The sequence below is a fragment of the Fringilla coelebs genome (genome assembly GCF_963513975.1).
Source record: "Fringilla coelebs genome assembly, chromosome: 28".
In the NCBI taxonomy this organism is placed as follows: Eukaryota; Metazoa; Chordata; class Aves; order Passeriformes; family Fringillidae; genus Fringilla; species Fringilla coelebs.
In genome coordinates, this window is record NC_140054.1 from 6,188,054 (window position 1) to 6,209,172 (window position 21,119).

Below are 21,119 nucleotides of genomic sequence, written 5' to 3' on the forward strand. Positions count from 1 at the left end.
CTGCTAAAAAAACAAGAATCATAATGCAGCAGGACCCCCATTTCCCCAGTAATTACACTCTGCCTCCTAACTCCTTCAACAGCAATTTCTCAATTTATTTGGCTTCTGTCTGGAATTGCAGTCACGGGCAGAGCTGGGCTCTGTCTTATTATTGCACAGACAAAATTGTTTTTAAAATGTAATTAAACATTTACCTTGAAGACAATGCTTTGTCTTCTTTAAAAAGCATAATATCTTAATTTAACCTAATCTGGAGAACCTTCCATTTCCAAGCTTTTACCTCCAAGACAATGTTATGCTAAACACAAAAAAGCAAAACAAAAAGATTTCCTAATTTAACCTAATTAAAAGATAAGCCTCCAACTTTTCCACTGCTGCTGCTGCCTGGAATGAGGAGCGAGGCATCGCCCTTTGCTTTGCTCACAACTCTTTGGTTTATCCTCCCTCTGCTTTGCTCTCTGCTGTTGATTTTTATTTATTATCCTCCTTGATGCCCCCAAATCCTCTTAGGAAGCAGAGCCATCCAACCTTTCCCATCCTGGGGCCTTCCCTAAGAAGATCAAGGGACCACCAGGGGAACAGAGGAGCTTTGGTTTGGGGGGTTTTGTTGGGTTGGTTCAGGGTTGTTTTTTCCAATAATGATGAGCCAAAATGCAGCCTTGCCTGCTGTGTGAGGCTTCCCCAGGGAGAGGAGGTTTAAGGAAGGTGAAGGATTATTTCTGGTCAGTCTGAGCTGAGGTGTGGGAGCCCACGGAGCAGTGCTGGTCCCTGGGGGCTGCCCGAGGTACAAAATGCCAAAATCCATCTGTGCTCGGAGCGGTGGAAGCGGCAGCTGGCTCACAGGGCTCTCCCTGTCCTGAGCAGGACCAAAGCTTCCTCTGGAGCTGCTCCCAGGGGCTGAGAGGAGCCCGGGCAGCACCTGCCAAGGAGGAGCAGCCCCATCCCTCCTTCCCTAAGGGAGCTGCACCAAGGGAAACACAGGTTGGATATCAGGAAAAAGGTTTTTATGGAAAGGGTGATCAAGTACTGGAGTTGTCTGCCTGGGGAGGTGCTGCAGTCACATCCCTGGATGTGGCACTGGGGGCCAGGGTTTAGTTGAGGTGTTGGGGCTGGGCTCGATGATCTTGAGCCAACCATGACTCCAACCTGGTGGTTCTGTGATTCCTGCTGTTCATGGTGCAGCCACGGGGCAGGAGGGAGAGCAGCTGTGCCGGGCTGGCTCCAGCTCTGCAGGGCCTGCCATGGCGGCCATGGCGACCATGGGCCGCGGTGCCCACAGCTCCTTCACGCTCAGCAGGCCCTGCCTCCAACTGCAGGGGGAAAAAGCAATTTCAAACCCAAACCATCAGGATGCAAATCCATGGTGGCCATGGAGGCCATGGTGACCAAGGGCTGTGGTGCCCCATGGAGGCTGTGGTGCCCCATGGTGGCCATGGTGCCCCATGGAGGCCATGGTGCCCACAGCTCCTTCACGCTCAGCAGGCCCTGCCTCCAACTGCAGGGGGAAAAAAGCAATTTCAAACCCAAACCATCAGGATGCAAATCCATGGTGCCCCATGGAGGCTGTGGTGACCAAGGGCCGTGGTGCCTCATGGCGGCCATGGTGCCCCATGGAGGCCGTGGCGCCCACAGCTCCTTCACGCCCAGCAGGCCCTGCCTCCAACTGCAGGGGGAAAAAAGCAATTTTAAACCTAAACCATCAAGATGCAAATCCCCTCGGAGGGTGGCCACCTTCAAGGTCCACAGGGCGGCCGCTGGAGCTGAAAGCATCACGATTGTTTGGGTTTGTTTGGACTAAACCTGCAGCAGCTGCAGGGAAGGTGAAGTGGGAGGATGGTCAGCCTGGGGTCAAGGGCAGCTCCACAGTCCTGTTGTGCTGCCTGCTTTATGCCCCTTAAAGTGGTTTTCAGGGGAAAATGACAATATTAGTGTGTCTGACTCACAATATGTGTGTGTGTCTGACTCTCAGAGGTGTGGGGCCCTGCAGCAATCAGCTCAGGTATCTGTCCCCTGCGGTGCTGGTTATTGTGCAGGAGGCACACACTGAGCACACAAACAGCACATGATTTCTTTCCTTTCCTTGCAGCTCCAGCTCCTTTCCAGCCTACAAAATGTTCCCTTTTAGCTCTTCCAAGCTTAGTCACAGCTGTTCTCTGGTGGCTGCGTTTACCCTTTCCTGGGAGCCTCATCCTGCCCCCTTCCCCCATCCAGTTATTCCTGAGGGGTTCCAGATGCCTCCAGGTGTGGATGATGCTCTTTTCTCCTTTTCATTGCTAATTCTGCCAGTTTGAGGGCATTTTTTGTAACATTTATGAACAGAAACCCCGATTCACTATCTTCCCCTCTGGTACAGTATTAGCCGACAGGGTCACTCAAATCTACCTGGTGATAAGTTGAAGTGTAGATTTAACGATTTGGGATTAAGTAGTGTTTCACAGCACTTGAACATGGGCTCGTATAAATCAGAAATGAGGTTCCCAAGGCACCTCCAGCCCCTCACTGAAACTCCTGCTCCTCTCCTCGTGCCAAGCAGCAAGGCAGTGCCCCCGGGGCCGTGGCACACGCAGAATATGGAGCCCCTCGTGGGGGATCTGTGGGTAATCGGTCCCCCAGAGTGCTCACGGTGCGTGAGGATGGGAATTGGTAACATCACCTCCCGCCAGCCCCGCCGAGTCCTCATCGCCTCTGGAGCCGCCGCGTGCCCGCAGCCCCTTTTTAAAGTAGCGGCGCCCCCCCCCTCCACCAATCGCAGCGCGGACGGGGCGTTCCTCGCAGCCAATGGGAGGCGATGGCTGGAGGAAAGGGGCGGGGCCAACCCTCGCCAAGCTCGAGCCGGGCGACTGTGGTAAACAAGGGGGCGGGGCCCACGGCTTCCCTGTCGCGGGCAGCAGCCAATGGGCGATGGCAGGAGGGGATAATCAGCCAATAGCGCGCGAGGGCGGGCAGAGCCGCGCGCGCTGATTGGCCGGCGCGGCGGCGGAGTGACCGTTGGCGGGAGGGGGCGCGGCGGGGGCGGGGCCGGGCGCTGTCGCAGTGAGCGGCGGCGCGGGCGGGGCTCCGTGCGGGCACCGGGCAGCGCTGCCCCGCCGGTCCCCGCGCCCGGCACGGGGGCGGGCGAAACCCCAGCCTGGCAGGGGGCTCGGTGCAGTGAGTGCTTCCCTCGTGCGTGCTCGGATGGCCAGGGAGAGGAGCTGTCCCCTGGAGAGCGCAGCATCTTCCCTCTCCTACTTGAGCGGGTACCCGTGAGCGCTGGCAGCAGCGAGGGGCTGTCGCTTTCGGGATGAGCGGGCAGGACTGAGAAGATTTTGCTTACTGTAGGAGCCAGAGAGGCTTGGATTTGTCCGAGGGGTGAGTAAACAGCGCTGGGGGTAGGAGAGCGTCCGCCCCAGCGGGTGTGACGGCGCTCGGGGGCAGCGCTGTCCCTGCCCGCGGAAGAAGGAGCGATTTGGGGATCGCACGTAGGGGTTTAAGCCGTGTCCTGCCGGCTTGCGGGGTCTGAAAGTTGAGCTCTGGCTCTTCGGCAAGGAAAGGATTTGTGGGGGGGTATGGATAACTCTAGCCGGCAGAGATTTGGGAGAAATTTGCCGGGATCTATTAGGCAAAAGCAAACCCGGTAGATTTATTTTTTTTATTACTATTTTTTGCCTCGGGAAGCTCAGCCCGAGCCGAGCTTTCCGCATGGCTGGTTTGCAGCCCCATCGTCCCCAGCCCGGCGCCGGCGAAGGCAGCTCCTGGCAGAGGAGCGGAGCAGCCTCGTCCCTGTCTGTGTGCGCTGTCCCAGGGCACCCTGCCCCTCCTGGGGTGTCCCAGAGCACCTCGTTCCCCCGGGGTTCTCCCCTTGTCCCCGGGCTGCCCCGCCAGCAGAGCCCGGCATCCCGGCGCTGGATGGGAGATGGTGCAGAGCTCAGAGCTCCTCGCAGACCGGAGAGCTGATGCCGAGTCCGGGCAGAGGGAACCGAACTAGTGCTGCCGGAGGGTGGGGGACCGGCCGGGGACAAAGGCTCGTCTCGCCGGCCGCATCCTCGGCGGTGCTGAGTGACCGCGCTCTTGTCTCCCCCCGCCCCGCAGAAATGCTGCAGCATGAACCCACCGCCGCCTAGAGAGACGGGCTCGCACCGCCCCGGCGCCGCTGCCTGAGCCAGCCCCGGAGCACCGTCCTGCCGGGAGCCCGCACCGGGACCAGCCCAGCCCAGCCGCTCGCCGCCCGGCCCCGGCGGGATGCGCTCGCCGCCGCCTTCATGCCGGCAGGGGGGACGCTGAACCGCCGCTCCGCCCGGCCCGCAGCCACCCACGTGCGGTCCCCGGTGAAGGCGGCCGGTGGTGCCCAGGGCGGGCCCCGCTGAGCGTTTCGCCGCAGGAGCCAGCGGCAGCCCCCGGCGTGGCGGCGGGTCCCGCCCGGCGGCCGCGATCCGGTGCCCCATGGTGGTGCTGCGGAAGCTGCCGGGCATGCCGGGCTGGCCGGCGGCGCTGGGGCTGCGGCTGCCGCAGAAGTTCCTGTTCCTGCTCTTCCTCTCGGGCCTGCTCACGCTCTGCTTCGGGGCCCTGTTCCTCCTGCCCGATTCCTCCCGCTTCAAGCGCCTCTTCCTACCGCGCCGGGCCACCGCCTCCGCCTCCTCTTCATCCTCCGCCTCCTCGTCCTCAGCCTCCTCCTCCTCCGCCCGCGACACCGACCTGCCCCGCAGCCCCCCCGCCGCCGCCGAGCCCCGCCACGCCAGCCCCGCGGCCCCGCGCCGCCTGCGGGAGAAGCTCCGCACGGCCGCCCGCATGGCCGGGCCGCCGGCCCGCACCGCGCCCGGCTCCCGGCAGCAGGTGCAGGGCGGCGAGAGCCGAGCCCGGCCCGCCAGCGCCGCGCCCCCGGCCCGGGAGACGCGGGCCCCGTTCCGCTTCGACTACGAGCGGTTCCGCCGGAGCCTCCGGCACCCGGTGCGGGGCGGGCGGAGCGGAGAGGACCCCGAGACCCGCGCCCGCAGGATGAAGATCAGAGAGGTGGGTGAGGAGCGCAGGCAGCGCTCCCGGCCGAGTGCCCGCTCGGTGCTGCCTCAGTCCCTCCATAGCCCCCTCAGGCAGCCCTCGCCTCACCTCAGTGCTCTCATCCCCCTCAGGCGGCCTTCGCCTTGCTTCTCCTCACAGCAGCGGCTCCCCTCAGGTGTGTGTCCCCCATCAGACATCCCCTCCCCTCACAGGTGTGTGTCCCCTCAGCCATGGCCCCATCAGACATCCCCTCCCCTCAGGTGTGTGTCCCCTCAGCCATGGCCCCATCCGACATCCCCTCCCCTCACAGGTGTGTGTCCCCTCAGCCATGGCCCCCCTCAGGTGTGTGTCCCCTCAGTCCTCACCTGCCATCCGCGGCCGCATCTCCCCCTCAGTCAGTCTTTGCCTCCCCTCACAGCCACATCGCCCTCAGTCAAGCCTTGCCCCCTCTCATGGCCATGACCACCCTCAGTTTTTGGGGCCATGTCCACCTCAGCCCCCATGTCTGGGTGCCCCCTCATCTGTCACCTTCCCTCACAGCCGTGTCCCCCCTCAATCAGCCATCCCTGCCCCTCACGGCCGTGTCCCCCCTCAATCAGCCATCACCTCCCCTCACGGCCATGTCCCCCTCAATCAGCCATCCCTGCCCCTCACGGCCGTGTCCCCCTCAATCAGCCATCACTGCCCCTCACAGCCATGTCCCCCCTCATTGCTCCCACCCCTCACCTCCCCACCTTCACCCCCATTTCTCACACAAGGTCCCTCCTTTTCCCAAGGAGGGTGGCAGGAATTGGGGTGTCACTTTCCGGGGGAGTGTCCCTGTCGCTGAGCACACACCTCCACTGGCCGGCATGACTGAAATTAACGAAATGTAAATTTCAGCTTGGTCATTCAGGGAAAAAAGGGTTATGGGGGGAAAAAACTTGCTTGGTGGGAGATGCCTTTGCTTGTGCAAGAGTCTCCATCCCTGGGGGCTCAGATTTGCACAAAAACCAGGGGATGACAGAACTTGGCTGGTGCAGGGGGATGGAGAGATGGGATGCAGGAGCCGGGGAGGAGCAGGAGGCTCTGTCCCTGCAGCTCCCTGCGGGACTGGCACTGGAATTGTCACCCTCTGCGGGGAGCTGACCCCTGTGAGCCAGGGTAACCGGACTGGGGGGGTTTGGCCCCGTGCCTCCAGCTCGTGCTCCAGCCTGGCAGCCTGGCACACACGTGGAGCAGGCTGTGACCCAGTTAACCGGGTTTGTGTGGGATTCCATCGTGGCTGTCGGATCCCTCGCCCTGATGGATAACCAACTTGGAGGGAATTCTGCTCTGGGAAGAGGTGCCAATAAGTAAAAAGCACAGGTTTAATTAAGCAGAGTATAAATTTCCTGGGTCTGTGCTCTTGCAGAGGTGCAGGCATCCAGTAACGATGCTGCCCCGGATTGAAGAGAGAATCAAGTCGGGGAATAACACTCCGAGGGCTTTCATCCTCTCCAACCTGCATCTGAAAAACAGTTTTTAAAGTTCCCCTCCTGCTGTCTTTGTCAGGCACTAAAACAAAGGCTGCACCACTAGGCAGGCACGGCACACCCAGGGGTGCTGGGTTCCTTTATGGTCCCAGGAGGGATCCAGCCACCCTTTCCTGCTGCAGGGTGTCTGGAATGTTCCAGTGCCCAGCCCTCACGTGTGCCTGGGTCTCTGCAGATTGCCACCTCCAAGGTGTGCCAGGGAGCACGACACACCTGGGAACAGCCCAGCTTCCACTCTGTGCAAACAAATCAAATTGAAAAATCAAATTTAGGGGAAGCGAGTGGCATTCAGTCCTTCATTTGGAGTTAATTATTTTTTAAATATAGCATTATTTCAAGCTGTATGGATTCAGCCCCATCTGTTTCTAACAGCCATAATCAGTGCTGGGTAGCAGAGTTAGAGTTTTCAAGGATGAGAATCCATAAATATTAGTTTTATGCTGACAGCTAATTACTCTTCAAACAGAGCCCTTATTTCTTAAAAGTGCCTACGCTTCTATTTATTCAGAGAGAGAGAAACAAATATGGTGCTGAGATATGAGGCTGAACACGCAGAACAAGGGAGGGTGGTGCAGCCTGGGGAAGAGATAAGGTGTGTCTCTTTTTGTTAATCAAAAAGACAAGAGGAGAACAAACCAGGAAGGTTAGAAGACAAATGCTGCATAAAAAGAAACAGATGGAGAAAAAAAAGAATTGCAAGGAAGAAGTGATGATACAGCCTTTGGATTAGCAAATATTGCTCACATGATGTGAGATGCCAGCAGGGCAGGTGGTGGCTGTGCTGGCTGCTCTGAGTTGCTTTTCCCTCCTTCCTCCAGAGCTTTCAGTCCTGTAACTTGCTGGAAGGAGTCCCCAGCTGTCCTTGCACTGGCAGTTTTGTTCTTTTCTCTGCCTTCCCTCAGGCCATCCTCCCAGGTCAGCACCTCTGTAACAGGGAGGATGGGATTTGTGGATATTTTCTCCCCATCTGCCTGCCAGATGAAAGCCAGGAGGAAAAACTGGTGCATGACCAAAGATGCCCAGAGGTGATGTCCAGCCTAGATTCTGTTTTCCCCAGGACCCTCTGGTGTGAGGAATTCCAGCCAGGAATCTGAGCTGGTGTCCATTCTTTCCCAGCACCTCTGAGCTGCCTGATCTTCAGCTGAAGAAGAGGCAGTGCCATGGCTTTCCTGGCTGCTCTGTGTGGAGAGTGGCAGCTCATGTAGCCCTGCTGGACCTTCCCTGCTTAAAAAACAGAGTTTAGAGTGGAAAGCCCCATGGCCTCTCCCATTTTATTGCTGTTTGGGAAAGCCTTTGGGGCGTGAGGAGCCAGGCTGGGCTGGATCTGCTGGGCTGACGTGTGTGTGCAGGTACCTTCACCTATAAAGACATGTCCAGGGTCAGTTAACAGTTGTTTTCTTGGAAATAAAAAAAGAGAGCAGCTGTATTGCACAGCTTTTGCTGCTAAAGGTCGCTGGTCACCTGGAGAACAGTCTGGGACCCGCTGCTGTGTGTTCCTGTGGGCAGCCCAGGGCTGGGGCGCTCTGACCTTTCCAGGAAAGCTGCAGAAAGCCAAATTACAAATGTCCCCATGCTGCAGGTTGGGAAATTTTGGAAGGGATTATTCATCTCTTAAGATGACCTCTGGAAAAGGTATTAGTTGTGTAATTGATCAGTCAGGCATGGCTTTGGGGATTAGCTGATTTTTTACATGTGCCAAATACAAATCACTGATGCTCAGGAAAAAAAAAAAGAGAAGTGGTTGTAGCTGGAGAGTGACTGCAGAAATTCCACGGTGGGATTCCATATTTATTTGCTCTCAACAATTTCCAGATCAAATTGGCTCAGGGAAAAGTCAAAATTATTTCCCCTCTAACTGCTGCCTCTGCAAACTCAGCCTCAGATCTGAGGAAATCAGACCGTGTGGTTCCTGCCTTCTGCATCATAACCAGTAATAAAGATTTTGCTGGTGGAGCTGAGCTGACAGTTTTGCTGATGATGGATGGAGCCAAACAGGCTGCTCCTTGCTGCACTCCTGGGTCTCACAGGTGGGGGAGCAGTGGGGAGACAGGGAAGAGCATTTCTTTCAAGTATTTTTATGCCAGCCAGTGCTTAAAGACAACCACTGGAACCAGGCAGAGCAGAAAGTTCATCGTTAAATACTTCCAGCTCAGTCATGAGATGTGAGAAAAATGTGAACAGAGGGAGAGATTTATTCATTTTTCTTCTCTTTTTTTGGGTGCAAAAGGCACGTTTCCATGCCTGAGGTGTGGGAATGCATCGTGCCTGAGCCTGGCAGTGCCTTTTGTCCCTTTCAAAGGAGGGAATGTGTCACATCCAGGCAGGGATTGTCCCCTTGGGTCTGACACCCGCGTTCATTTCCTCTGGATTAATGATACCAAAGCCTGTTTGTTTCACAGTGCAGTTCTCTTCATCCTGGCTTTTCCTTCCATCTCCACCTCTACCTGCCTCACCTGGCTGTCCCCTGTCCTCTTCTAGCACAGCTCTAAAGATGTATTTGCTCTCAAAAATCAGCCCCTGGGGGGAAGGAGGCACCAACTCACACAGCTGTCCTGCATCACTCTGCACATCAGCAGGTGGATCAGTCTTTGGAACGCAAATATCTTGACAGTTTATCACTGAAAGGTAATTAGCAAGAGACAGGAATGTTAACAGGAGCTCAGCCTCTGCTGAAAGCTCCTTGGTGTTGGTTGCTGAGTTCCCTTTGTGTGGTTTTTGACTGTGACTGCAGTGAAAAAACTGCCCATTTTTAGGGCAGGGTTGGGGAGATGCTGCAGGTTCTCCTGAATTTTTTTTGCCATAGCCCTGACCCCTGCCAGGAGAGCTCTCAGCTCTGGTGCTGGTTGCCTCTGGTACACCTGTGTGGGTTTGGGTGGTCTCCTGGAGCTCACAGGTGCCCTGGGGTTGGGCTGTGATCACCAGATTGCCAAAGGCAGGGCTCAGAGCAGCTCTCGGGCTGAGCTGGGCTGTGAATCCCATCACTGGTCATCTCCTTCCCACAGCCAGCAGGAAAAAGATATCAGCCCTTTGCCTGCACTGTGCAACTTTCTGTCCACCCATTTGGAGCAAATGCCTTTCAGTGCTGTGATCTGGGGCTGAGCAGCGCTCCAGGCCAGCCCTGAAATGCGTCCGTGGTTCTGTACGTGAGCAGCACCACGCTCGGTTCAGCTGGAAATGCTCCTCCCGTGCCCATCTCCTCACTGAGGCACTGGGGAGGGTCCAATCCTGTGTGCTGGGCAGATGGAGAGCCAGGCACTTCCAACAGACTTGCTCTGGCTGCTGGGGGTAAGGAAAGCAGTTCTCTGTAAAATATTTACTATGGCGCAGTGGAATTATGATCTCAAACCAGTCAGATGTGCTGTGATTGTAATTCTTTCTCTGGGGTAGAAATACCTCTGCGAGAGAGAATTTCTCTGCAGTTTGAAGCACTGGCTGGCTCCAGCCTTGCTGGAATTTTCCTTTGCTCCACACTCCTCCTGCATTTATTTACTGAACCTGTGAAAGGGGTACTGTAGTGTAAATCCCACAAATGGTGCATGCAGTGGGTTTTTTGCTTCAGTAGCCTCCGGTGGATTCATGCAAACAGAATTTAGACCTGACCTCGAGCCTATTTTAGCTGTAGGGGGATACAGTTAATTGACTAAAAATGTATTTGTTCTGTTGGAGGAGTGCACAGCACAGGAGCCTGAGCTGTGATCAGTGCTGCAGAGCTGTTTGCCTCCGTGATACCTCAGAGCTCGCTCTGACCCAGCTCTCCCGAGCTGAGGGCACTCTGGAATTTGGGAGCGCTCTGCAATTTGCAGTCATTTGCTCTTCTCTCCCCAAGTCTAGCAGTGAAAGCACTTGTTCCACAACAACTAAATTTGATGCTAGACTGGTTTCTGAACTGCCACTTACAGCCAGCACACGGCTCCAGCACTGCAGAGCTGTTGGCGGGCGGGTGATGAGTGACTGCGAGTGCCGGGCGGGGGGAAATGACTCTCTAGGATGCCCACAGATCTGTGGTGCTGAAGGACCTGCACTGCCCTGAATCACTTGAGGAAATGCACATCAGCTCCTTGAAATTCTTTGGATGGGAAGATGGGGTTAGGGCAGGGGGATGGAGCCTGGCTGTGAGCTGTCAGTAACATCCTGCGGTAAGCTCCCTGCTCCTCCATCAGGCTGGGGCCTGTGCACATCCAGGTCTTCAAATATTTACAGAAAAGCAGTCACCTGCGTTAAGATTCTATCTTCTCAGCCAAAATTTTTATGGAGTCATGATTAACTTTTAATCAATGATTAAATCTGCCCCTTAATGGGAGAAAGATTTTTGTGCTAAGTGTTCTTGCCTTTGGTTCTGTATGCAGGGCTTTGCCAGATGAGGCTAATCCATCATGTTTAGTTTACTCTGTGATTCTGTTATTGTACAGGTTGTTTGTCATGTTGATGTTTTTGAATACGTTCTCCAGTATTGAAAACAATTCAGATTTTAGATGGGGCAGCTGAGAGGGAGAAAGGGAAATGTGCCTTAGTACTAAATAAGAGACTGACCTGCATATAAAACTGACATGGACCTGTCAAGAAGGAGAAGGCAGGAAGGAAAATTCACTCCAGTGGTGGCAAGAGGAGATCTTCGTGCTGGAAGCATTCTGATTTTTAAACTTAAGGAAGAGACTACATTTACATTCCCCAGAAAAATACTTTTCAGTGGATGCTGTGAGTGGATTTGGCATGGGGAGCACACGCTGCCATGATTGCTGTCTTTACTCTGGGTCCCCTGGCACTTGACTTCATCATCTGACACCACATTTTGGAAGGGCTCCAGAGGAGCTGTCGTGGGCAGCGGTGTCTGTGAGCTGCACATAATGTGAGGGCTTTGTGCACGATGCACCCAGAGCACGGCAGGAGACAGAGCACACTGGGAGCTGTGCTGCAGGACTGGATAATAAACATGCCCTCTTTATGGGACAGCATGGCACTCATTTGTACCCTGGCTGACGGGGCAGAGCACCCTCTGGGAATTAAAGCAGACACTCTGTGTTCTGTTCCTGAGGGCACATCCATGGTGGCACCTCTGTGAAATGGGCACACGCTGCTCAGTCCCTGATCCAGCAGGAAAATGTGCAGCAGAGCTGTTCCTCCTGGGCACTCCAGCACTCCCCAGGAGGACGCTGGAGCGTGAGTAAAGCACGAGGCTGCACTAAGCTGAAGTGACTGCTGTGCTTCCCTTCTGCATCTCCTGCTGCTGACAGCAGAGCTGCAGAGTCCCCTGTGTGAGCGTGGAGCCCAGGGAGGGGTCTCCAGTGGGTTTGGAAAGGAGAATTGTGTTCCTGAGGCTTCTTCCCTGGGATGGAAGGTAACAGAGTGCAGCTTTCCAGGAACAGAGTCCTGTGTGCTGGAACCTCCTTCGAGCCCTCAGGCAGCTTGGGGCTCCCCATCCCGATCCCAGTGCCTGTTCCTCAGTGCAGCAGCAGGAGCCCTGCACTCCATGGGGCACCCTGGGGGTCTCCCCATGCTGGCAGCTTCCTCTGAACTTGGGTTTCTCTGTGACCTCTCCCCTCTGTCAAAGCCAGTTGAAGTTTTCCAGCTCAGGAGGTACCGGAGAGGACGGGCAGGCGACAGCAGAGCAGAAAACGGTTCCTGGGTTTATTTGAGCTAATTGTTCTAAAGGCTGGGATTGAGTGGGAGCCAGGAGCTCATTAGTTCTAATCTGGCCTCCAATACTTGCCTTGCGTGGCCCTAGAGCTGTTGTTAGATTTCCTCTCTTAGATATTGCAAGAATAAGGCTGCAAAGAATATGAAATGCGAGAGATGGAGAAATCCTGCAGCATCTCGTAGCAGCAGCACAGGATGATGATATACAGTGAGTGTTCCTCCTAGAGAGTGTCCCTTCCCTTCAGAGGGACTCGGTGACAGAGCTCCTGCTGATTTATGGAGCAGGATGGCTCTGCAGACTGTCTGTGCTGAGAATTGGAGCCGTGTTAGCAGCGTCCGAGCAGCCGTGTTTAAAGCAGGGCTCTTGCTCTAATTGTGTTAACATGATTTCCCTGGGCAGGGAGGGAAGTGCAGAACCGTGTACTTTGAGAAGTAACAAAGGATAATTATAAAATAATCGCGTTTCATCCATCCTAAAACCCTCCTGCTGCCTGGGTTAGCCAGCAGGATCAAATACAAATAAAATACTTCCAGTGGAAAAGGGATGTTTCTGGCTCTCCTTCCACGAGCCTCAGTTATCTCTGGAGTTTTCTAGGAAGGACACGCATTTATGTTGGAATGCAGCACTGATGAACCCAAACAAACTCTTGGCTGATTTCTGGTGCTGTTTTGGCTTTCCTGAAGGCACTTCTCCAGCACCAGGACCATGTCAGGATTGCTGAACCACCATGGCTGGGTTTGATTATCTTATCTCTCAGAGCTTTGTGCTGCTGAGCCCAAACAGCCAGAACACCATTGCTGCTGGCTGTGGCTCTGCCCACCCTCACTGGTGGCTGCACTGCAAAATAATTCAAAAGGTTGATTTCAGCCCTGGCTGGCACAGGACGAAGGCATAGGCAGCTCTCTTCTCTTGGGTCTTTAATTTCTGGCTTTCAAAGGCTTAAATCAAAATTTGAGTTGAGTGCGAGGGTGGGATTTGTGAGTGGAGGCTCGTTCCTTAGCCTGAGCATTCTGTGGGTGCCACTTGTGCACTGATGTGGAGTCTGTGAGCAAGGAGCTGCCTCCTGCCTCTAATTCTGATGAACCTTTATGGCTATTTTCTGTAGTTTATTACCCAGATCCTCAAAGCTGCTATTCCCCGCTTTATTCTGTCAGCAGCCCATTAGTCACTGCTGTGTGATGGCAGTGCTGGAGCAGTGCCAGGGCCCAGCCTTGATCCCTCTGGGGATGGGAGGTCAGGCCCAGGGAGGGTCAGGCCCCTCCATCCTGCCAGCTGAATCCTAATATTGTTCTCACATCCACCCCACCAACCTCATTTTCATCAGAGATCCGGTGTTTGTAACCTGGTCTGTAATGATTTATTGTGGGCTCTGGCACTCTTGGAAGGGTTTATCAGCCTCTGGCTAATAAATTTGCTACTGTGGTCCAAGAATTCCTTGCACCACTTTTGTAAGGTGACAGCTCGGACACGTGGCTCTAGGAAGGCTCTGAGTGAGTTTCTCGTGTCTGTTATTAGCTATTACCTGTGATAAATTATTGGACTAATCTCAGCTGACTACTTAATACTTGAGAATTGCTCTGTTCCTCTCTTCAGAAGTTCCAATCACGAGGAACTCTGGAAAAGGGAGAGGACAGCAGTGCTCCAATCTGTCCCTCTGAGCAAGGACTACAAAGACAGATGGGGAGCAGGTGAACCAGCAAGAAATCATTAAACTAAACTCATCCTCCCAGATCTCTCCTGCTAAGCCATCCAAGTGTGAGATGAAGCACAAGGTGTGCTGGCAGTCCTCAGCCTCCCTCTTTCTCCTGTTCCAGCATTTGGACTGAGACAAAGGCAGTTTCCAAACAGATGTTCCTCCTGCTCCCTAAATCCGTTCTCACGGTGCAGAACAGGAGCGATGCAGGATGACTCTTGGCCTGTATTTACATTTTTTCCTTCCCTTTTTCCTTCCCTTCAGCTCTCCCATCTGCTTCTGCTGTGTTTTGGGCCCCTGAGCCATCCATGTGTCAGAAGCAGTTCACACCTTGTGGGTGCTGGGGGGAGAGGCAGCTCAGCTGCTGGGCCTGGAGTGGGGGAGTGAGGCTGAAATGGGGAGAGGAGAGAGAGCTGAGCCTCTGGGGAGCCTGGCACAGGGCTGTTCCCTTTTGTCTCTGGCAGCTGTGGTGGGTGGGAGGCTGATCCTCACCTTCTGTCTCTGGGGATGCTTTGGAAACCTTCCCTTGACTGAACAGGAGCTCTTGGCTGTGCAGCTGCTGGGGTGGGAGCCCCCCAGAAGCTCTGGTGCACCCACCCTGATCTCCATCCCACCCAGGACAGGCAGGGAGCTCAAAAACCCACTCGTGCTCTGGGCAGGGAGGCTGTGCTGCCCTGCCTGGGGATGGCTCCCTGGCAGATCTGCACACAGGTGCTCTGGAGGCTGTTTACTCTTCCCAGCCCTCTGAGGATTCCTGCCATGCTCCCCCATCCAAGGCTCAGGAGTACAAAGCCTCCTCTCCTCTCTGTTTTGTTTCTTTTCATTATTGATCTGTTTGACATTTGTCCTACAGGCTGTCAAACAGACAGGCCCAATACGTTCTAGAGACTTGGTTTTTCTTTTTTTATTTTCCTTGAAAAAGAAAAACAAAATATTTCCACACCTTTTCCTTTTCTTCCTTCTCCTTGCAGCATTTTGGGTTACTTATGGCTACAGCTCCTTTTGAGCATCCCCTTGGGCTGTGGCTCTCCAGAAATGAGAATTCTGTGCAGATGGTATCTGTAGGGAAAAGGAGAAAAACCTTCCCTTGCCATAATGCAGGTCTGTAAAAACAATCCTGCTTCGTGTTTGTGTTTCCATCCACCTTCCCATCCAGCGTGGGGGGATTCTGGGGAGGAGCTGATGGATTCTGCCTGTCTGTTCAGCTGTTGCTCATGCTCACCTAGAATGCTGGGCACTTTCAAGGAGAATTTGTAGTCTGTGTGTAATTAGGGATTTACAAAGCCCTGTGCTGTACATGCTTGAAGGGAAGTAGCTGAAATGGAAGAGCCCTCAAGGCAGCCTGCAGGAATGAGACAGTGCCCAAAATCTTCAGAGCTCAGGGAATTTCCTGTGTGGTTTGTGCTGCAGGCTCAAAACCCAGGAGGGGACTCGGAGGTGACATTTGAAGCAGCATCATTACGAGGGAAGTAATTTTTTCCCCACTGTTCTTTCCTTAAAGTGTGCTGGAATGCAATAGTAGTCGCTAAGAAAAGCCAGACTGTCCAGCCTGGAGTGAAATGGAGTTGAAAAAATGCAAATGGCAGTGTCACACAATGAGTGCTGGTGGCTTTCTGGTCCTCCTGCTGCCCTGTGTGCCTGCAGCCCTGGCAGCAGCTCAGGAATTGTGTTTGACCCTCAGACTGAACAGGGTCAGCTCCCCTGGCCAGGTGCAAGCTGGAGCTCAGGGATTGCCTTTTGCTGCCATCTCCCTAAAGCAAGTGACAGCAGTGCCTGAGTGGTGACAAGCTTAGGACAGGAGTATTTATTGTGTTTACTGCTGGTGAGGCTGTGCAGTGCCAGCCTGGCCGTGCTCTGGAATATCCTGAGTCTGATCAGCTCCAGGGGCTCACAGGGAACATGAAACTGAGGTGTCAGGGTGGCCAGGAACACAAATTCCTTTTATTCCCTTCAGAATTTTCCCCAAGCTTTGATTCTGGGAGGCAAAGGAAGAGGAGGCTGCAGTTTCCCTCATCTCTCCACTAAATCACCCCTGCTTTGGTCTAGACTTGCAAATTTGTTCTCCAAACCATTGTCAGCCTCTTCCAGGCCAGCATCTCATTACAGAGCTAACTGCAAAATCAACTGCTCTTGCTGACATGTTTCCTGATTTAGATGCAGCTGGATCCAGCTGGGGTTTAGTGCCTCAGATAGCCCTAGAAGGGTTTTATTTTTTTCCCCCTCTTGACACGGTTAAATCTAGTTGCATTAGGAATTTAATTAGGTGTTAGTTTAATTGTGGTTTGAGCTCTTTTCTCCCATTCAGCTTTCCTAGCAGGGACTGAGTCAGGGAGACTCTTGAGTTCTATTTCTGTCCTTGCCACTAACACTGACAACCTTGGGCTGCTCTGTGCTGGGCATTTTTCTGTCCTCCCGGTGCTTCTTGTCCTGCTTTTCCCTGATTGTGGTGGGCAGGGAGTGCTTGGCTCTGCAGGTCTGTGCTGGAGAGCTCACGGTGACCTGGCTGCCTAGGAACAGCAAGGAGAGCTTAAAACTTATTTTTTTATATTGTGACTCGCTGGAAATTGATTTCTGACTTCTTAAAGAATTCCCCCATTGTTCCAGCGATGGAGATCAGTTTTCTGAGCAATGTCTTTGGCTGTTGTGCAAGAGAGGGTGAGCTGTGGTAGCAGCTGATGGCAGAAAAATCCACCCATGCAGCTTTGAGAAGGAGCTGCCAGGAGTTTGCCAGAAGGAAATCGAAGCAAAGCCCCACTCACCTGTTGCTGGAATTGCTCTGTTACATTTGCTTCCAGATAAAGCTGCCTGTAGCAAGCAATTCCTCTATCTGCCATCTCCCTCTGAACTCTCAGCTGATGTGTTTGCAGGCAGGAGCTGACAGGGATGGAAATTTTGGGTGAGAATCCTCCAGGAAGAGTGGAGCCCCAGGGAGGAGTTCTGTGCCCAGGCTGCTGCTTTAGGTGTGGAAAATGAGCCTTTAGCTTGTGTTTAAGGAGAGCCTGATGGACCAAGTGAGCTCAGGCTCACAGTGCCCAGTGCCCTCTGGGCATTGCTGTGCCCAGTGCCCTCTGGATGTTTCCACCCTGCCCAGGCTCTGGGAGGAGAAGGCTGAGTGTGTTTTAGCTGAAGGGGCTGAGGAGCAGTGGAAGCTGCCCAGAGGATGTGTCAGTCACCAGTGGAGAGGAAATAGCTGGAGTTGGGCTTGTGCTCTCCTGGTTTTCCTTTGGAGTGACAGGCTCAGGTTTTACCCCTTTGCCAGCAGTTTAAGGGATGAGTTTGATTTAAAGTGGGAGGAGAGAGGGGATGTTGGATTACCACGTTTGAGGACCCATTAAATGGAAATCTCTGCAGTTCCTGAGTGCTCCATGCCAGCAGGAGAGAACATGGCTGCTGGAAAACAGGCAGGTTAGCCAGGGTGCCTTTAAACTGCTGGAGTTCCTGTTGGGATCTATTGGATTTCCTGTAATCTTTAATTATAAAGTGTAATTGCTTTAGGATGGATTATCAGTGTTGGTGTCCATCTGCGGGAGTTGCTTGGTAACGTCCCTGGAGCTGCAGCTCCTCCTGCTCTGCACTCCCAGGCTTTTAGAGCCAGCCAGAGGGAGGCTCTGGCTATCAGTGTCTGCCTAAATGGAACATCTCCATGCACTGGAGTGAGCACACAGCCTTTTTGTTATCATTTTGCTGTTACATAAAAGCATTACCGGGGACACGGGCCCGGAGAAGTAACCTGAGAAGTTGCTCAGCTTTCTATTAAAGGTTTTCAAATGAATTCCAGCCTTTTTATAGCATTCTGCCCTGCTGTTTGCCTGGGTATTTATATCTCCATGTGATAATACTAAAGGCAGCAACACAAAATAAACATGATGCTGTTTCATTACATTTTCTGCAGATCCTGAATTATACAGGTTTATGCAAGTCTGATAAGGGAAAAATGCATCCATTATTCCAAACAGAAATGAGTTATCCCAATGTGTTCAGGCAGACTTCTTCCTACAAGACTGACAGTTCCTCTTTTTCTTTCTTTCTTCTCATCTGGCAAATTAGGTTGTATACAGCAGGGGAAAATAAATGGCATTATTGCAGCTTAAAGATCCAAAGTGGCACAGAGCTACTGTGGGGCAAGGAGGCTAAAGGTGGGAAAGAGCTGGTCCTACTTTGGAAACTGTCAGCACAAATAATCTGCTTCCAGCTGCAGGAAAAGGAAGAGAGGTGGGGAAAAAACAAGTTAGGAATACAATAGGGAAATAAATATTTAAATTACACTCACCCCCTGCCCTCCTTTTTTTTTTTTAACCCAAACTGGAAATTTCTTTGATATTTTATAGGGAAATGTTTGAAGGGAAGTTGAAGGAAGGAGGCTAAAGAGCCACGGAAGTGGTTATCTTGTGAAGATAATGGCTTTGTGTAATGTTCCTTGGAAGTGCTTGAAAGGGGCTGATTGGTTGGTATATTTAGATTTCATCTTTTAAGCATTTACTAATTATCCCAGTCTAGATGGATAAAACTAATCAAATAGCTGTTTGGGAATGCTCTGCCTTTGGAAATCTTCCCTGTTAACAAAAAGAGGGCAAGTGATGGTGGGGGGAGCTTTTTCTTCTTTTCTTCCCCTCTCATCTCTCTGCTCTTTGCAAGTCCATAAACCCAGAGATTTGGAGTGGTTTAGTTATTAAATGTGCTAAAGATTTGCACATCTCTTCAAAGTGAAAACACTTTCTTGGTCAAGTTTTTATCCCGAGACCCATTTCCTCATTACCTGGATCATAGCATCCTCTAAATGCTTTTTGTTCTGCTGCCACCTCTGTGAAACACAGGTGGGCTTGAAAGGCAGGTCCTTTTTGGGTTTGGATGGAGCAAAGCACAGGAAAAGATAGGGATCCAAATGGTGAAAATGATAGTGCAGGTTTTCAGAGGTCAGTTTTGTCATTTCTAGTTGATTTTAATACAGATTTGTCTGGCTGGGCAGCTGAAACTTTCCAAAGTAACAAGTGACTTACAGGTGAAAGGAAAGAAAGAGCAATCTGACAAATTAGGTTATAAATTTGGAAGTCTTTGCTATAAATCAGTTGAGACCCAGAGTGCTTAGAATACCAGGCCCAAATAGATAATTGTCTGTTAGGTGGCAGATGGCTCAGTGGTGAGAACAAAATCTGAAATTATGGATCTATTTCCATAATTTTTGTGGTTCCAATGCCATTTTTCAAATGCAAAATGGCACAGTGTTAACACTGATGTATTGTAATGTGTCAGGACCAGAATCCATAAAATATTCACTTCTAATCCTGGTGGCTCATCAGAAAGGAGCCTGGAACACCTCACCACACACATTCCCCTCCCTCCTGCATCCATCCCTTCCCTTCCAGCCTGGAATTTGGAATCTCTGCTCAGAGGAAGCTGCTGTGAATGTGGAGCCCCCACTTTCAGGACCTTGCTGCATCCCTCCAGTGCTTTGGAAGCTGAGGTGCTGAATTTGGGCTGGAGAGGCAGCTGCAGGGAGCCAGAACAGGCAGAGTGGTGCAGATGCTTTTTTGGCTCTTCACCTTTTCCAGTTGCTGCTTTCTGTCAGTGGAGAGAGGCAAGCTCTGGGATGCTGGGAGATGAAAAGCTGCCACATTCTGCATCCTGCCTCCCAAATCTGCAGGGTTTAAAGGCAGCCAGCACAGTGTGCTTCACCTGGAGGCAGCCTGGCAGCTCCATGAGGCAGCACTGCCATCCCCCGAGGATCAGCTCAGGGCTGAACAGAGGCAGAGTTTGGGACAGAAATTTGTGCTGGGGAACTTCTCACAGCAGTGTGACAAAGGCAGCTGAGATGGCTGAAGAGGCAGATGAGGGATGATGTGTTGGCTCCATCAGCACTCAGAGCCCTGGGGGAAGTGGGGCCCTTTGGGGAGCCTCAGGCTGTCCCTCCTTGAGGAGGAGACAGGAAAAGAGATTTTCCCTGTGGGAGGTGTGGCTGATGGAGGCTGAAGGGAAGCCCGGGTGGTTTCCATGCCCTCCCTGGGATGGGGTGTCTGCAGGCTCTGGGTCCCAGCACAGCTGGGTTCTGCACTGGAACCTTCTGCACCCTGGTCCTTCTGCACTGGAGGGGTTAAAGAAGTTGAGGGAAGGAAATAACTTAAAATTTCATACTCAGCTTAAAATGCAGCTGACTCAGAATGAGAGCGTTAGGAGTTCTGGGGAACAAAACAGGATCATTTCCACATCCTCTGCATGTCCAGCTCCCCGAGTGCCAGCAGGGTGGATCCCCATCCTCAGCCCTGATGGAGAGCAGCCCAGGAGGTGCCTGGCTGTTTCCTTGTGGTGCAGGAGCCCTGCTGCTCGCTGCGGGAATGCTGCCTTGACAAACACCATCCCTCCTGCTGCCAGCTTCAGGAGCAAGCTCTGACACACAGAATTGCTCTGCACTGCCCAGAGAGAGGCCAGAGCTCCTCAAAGATCCTCCCTGTTATGTTCATGGAGAATGACAGCTTCCCATTTAGAACCTGCTGCCACTGGAAAAAAAAACCCAAAAAGAGATTTGGCAAAAATAAAGTGAGCACCCTGAGTCATTGCCTGGGACATGTTTGAGTGCATTTTGTGGAGGGTTTCTTCCCCCTCCCTGGGTCATTATTTGGTTTCCTCAGCAGAGCTCTCCACTGACTAATTCATCCCACACTGAGTTTTTAAACCCCAAATTGGCTTTGTTTGTCCAGCATTCCATCCCCTGGTGGTGTTGGAGCCTGAGTGTTAACAATCAGTTCAGCAAATGTTTATCCTCCTCCATCTGAACAGCTCCAGGAAACTTTACTTTGGAAGCTTGATGTTTAAAAAGGAGGGGGGAATCTAGGGATGTGGCTTTTTGCTAATTAAGGAGGATAGTGCCAGGGGCTTGTGATGTTGGGTTTGTGAAACACACAGCTGGAGGGAAGAGTAAGAGCTGAGATGACAGGAGGAATTTCAGACCAAGGGAACCTGCTGATTCTGGTCCTGGAACAGCGGCCAGTGCTGCTGCAGGCACGGGACAGGAGTGCTCTGGGCAGGAAGGATTGCCTTTAAACTGCCATTTTCCCTCAAAAGCCTGGTCTGAGGGAAGCGTTTCAGATTTCTCTTATCTTTGTTGGAGAACATGGCTGGTTCTCTGAAGCCCCTTCTTCCCCTTTGTTATCTTTTTTTGCCAGGAATTGAGTCAAAGGATGTTCAGGTCAGTGTGATGCTGGGGCTGGAGCTGCTCAGAGCCAGGCTGGGGGTTAGAAAAAGCAGCTTGATTTAAGGCACTCCTTGGACTCTGACAAGTCCCAGTCTCTCCCAGGTGAAGAAAGGACACTTG

At 52.8% G+C, this 21,119-nt stretch overlaps 1 protein-coding gene across 1 annotated transcript in view; it reads left to right on the forward strand.

The window, feature by feature from the left end:
* The first annotated feature begins 4,289 nt into the window (after positions 1–4,289).
* The window catches only part of MAN1C1 (mannosidase alpha class 1C member 1), a 49,101-nt gene continuing 32,271 nt past the window's right edge, over positions 4,290–21,119 (forward strand). Inside the window, exon 1 of the mRNA XM_084222765.1 lies at positions 4,290–4,986. Coding sequence (XP_084078891.1) covers positions 4,420–4,986 — 567 coding nt within the window. The 5' untranslated portion in view covers positions 4,290–4,419. The remainder of the gene's footprint in view (positions 4,987–21,119) is intronic.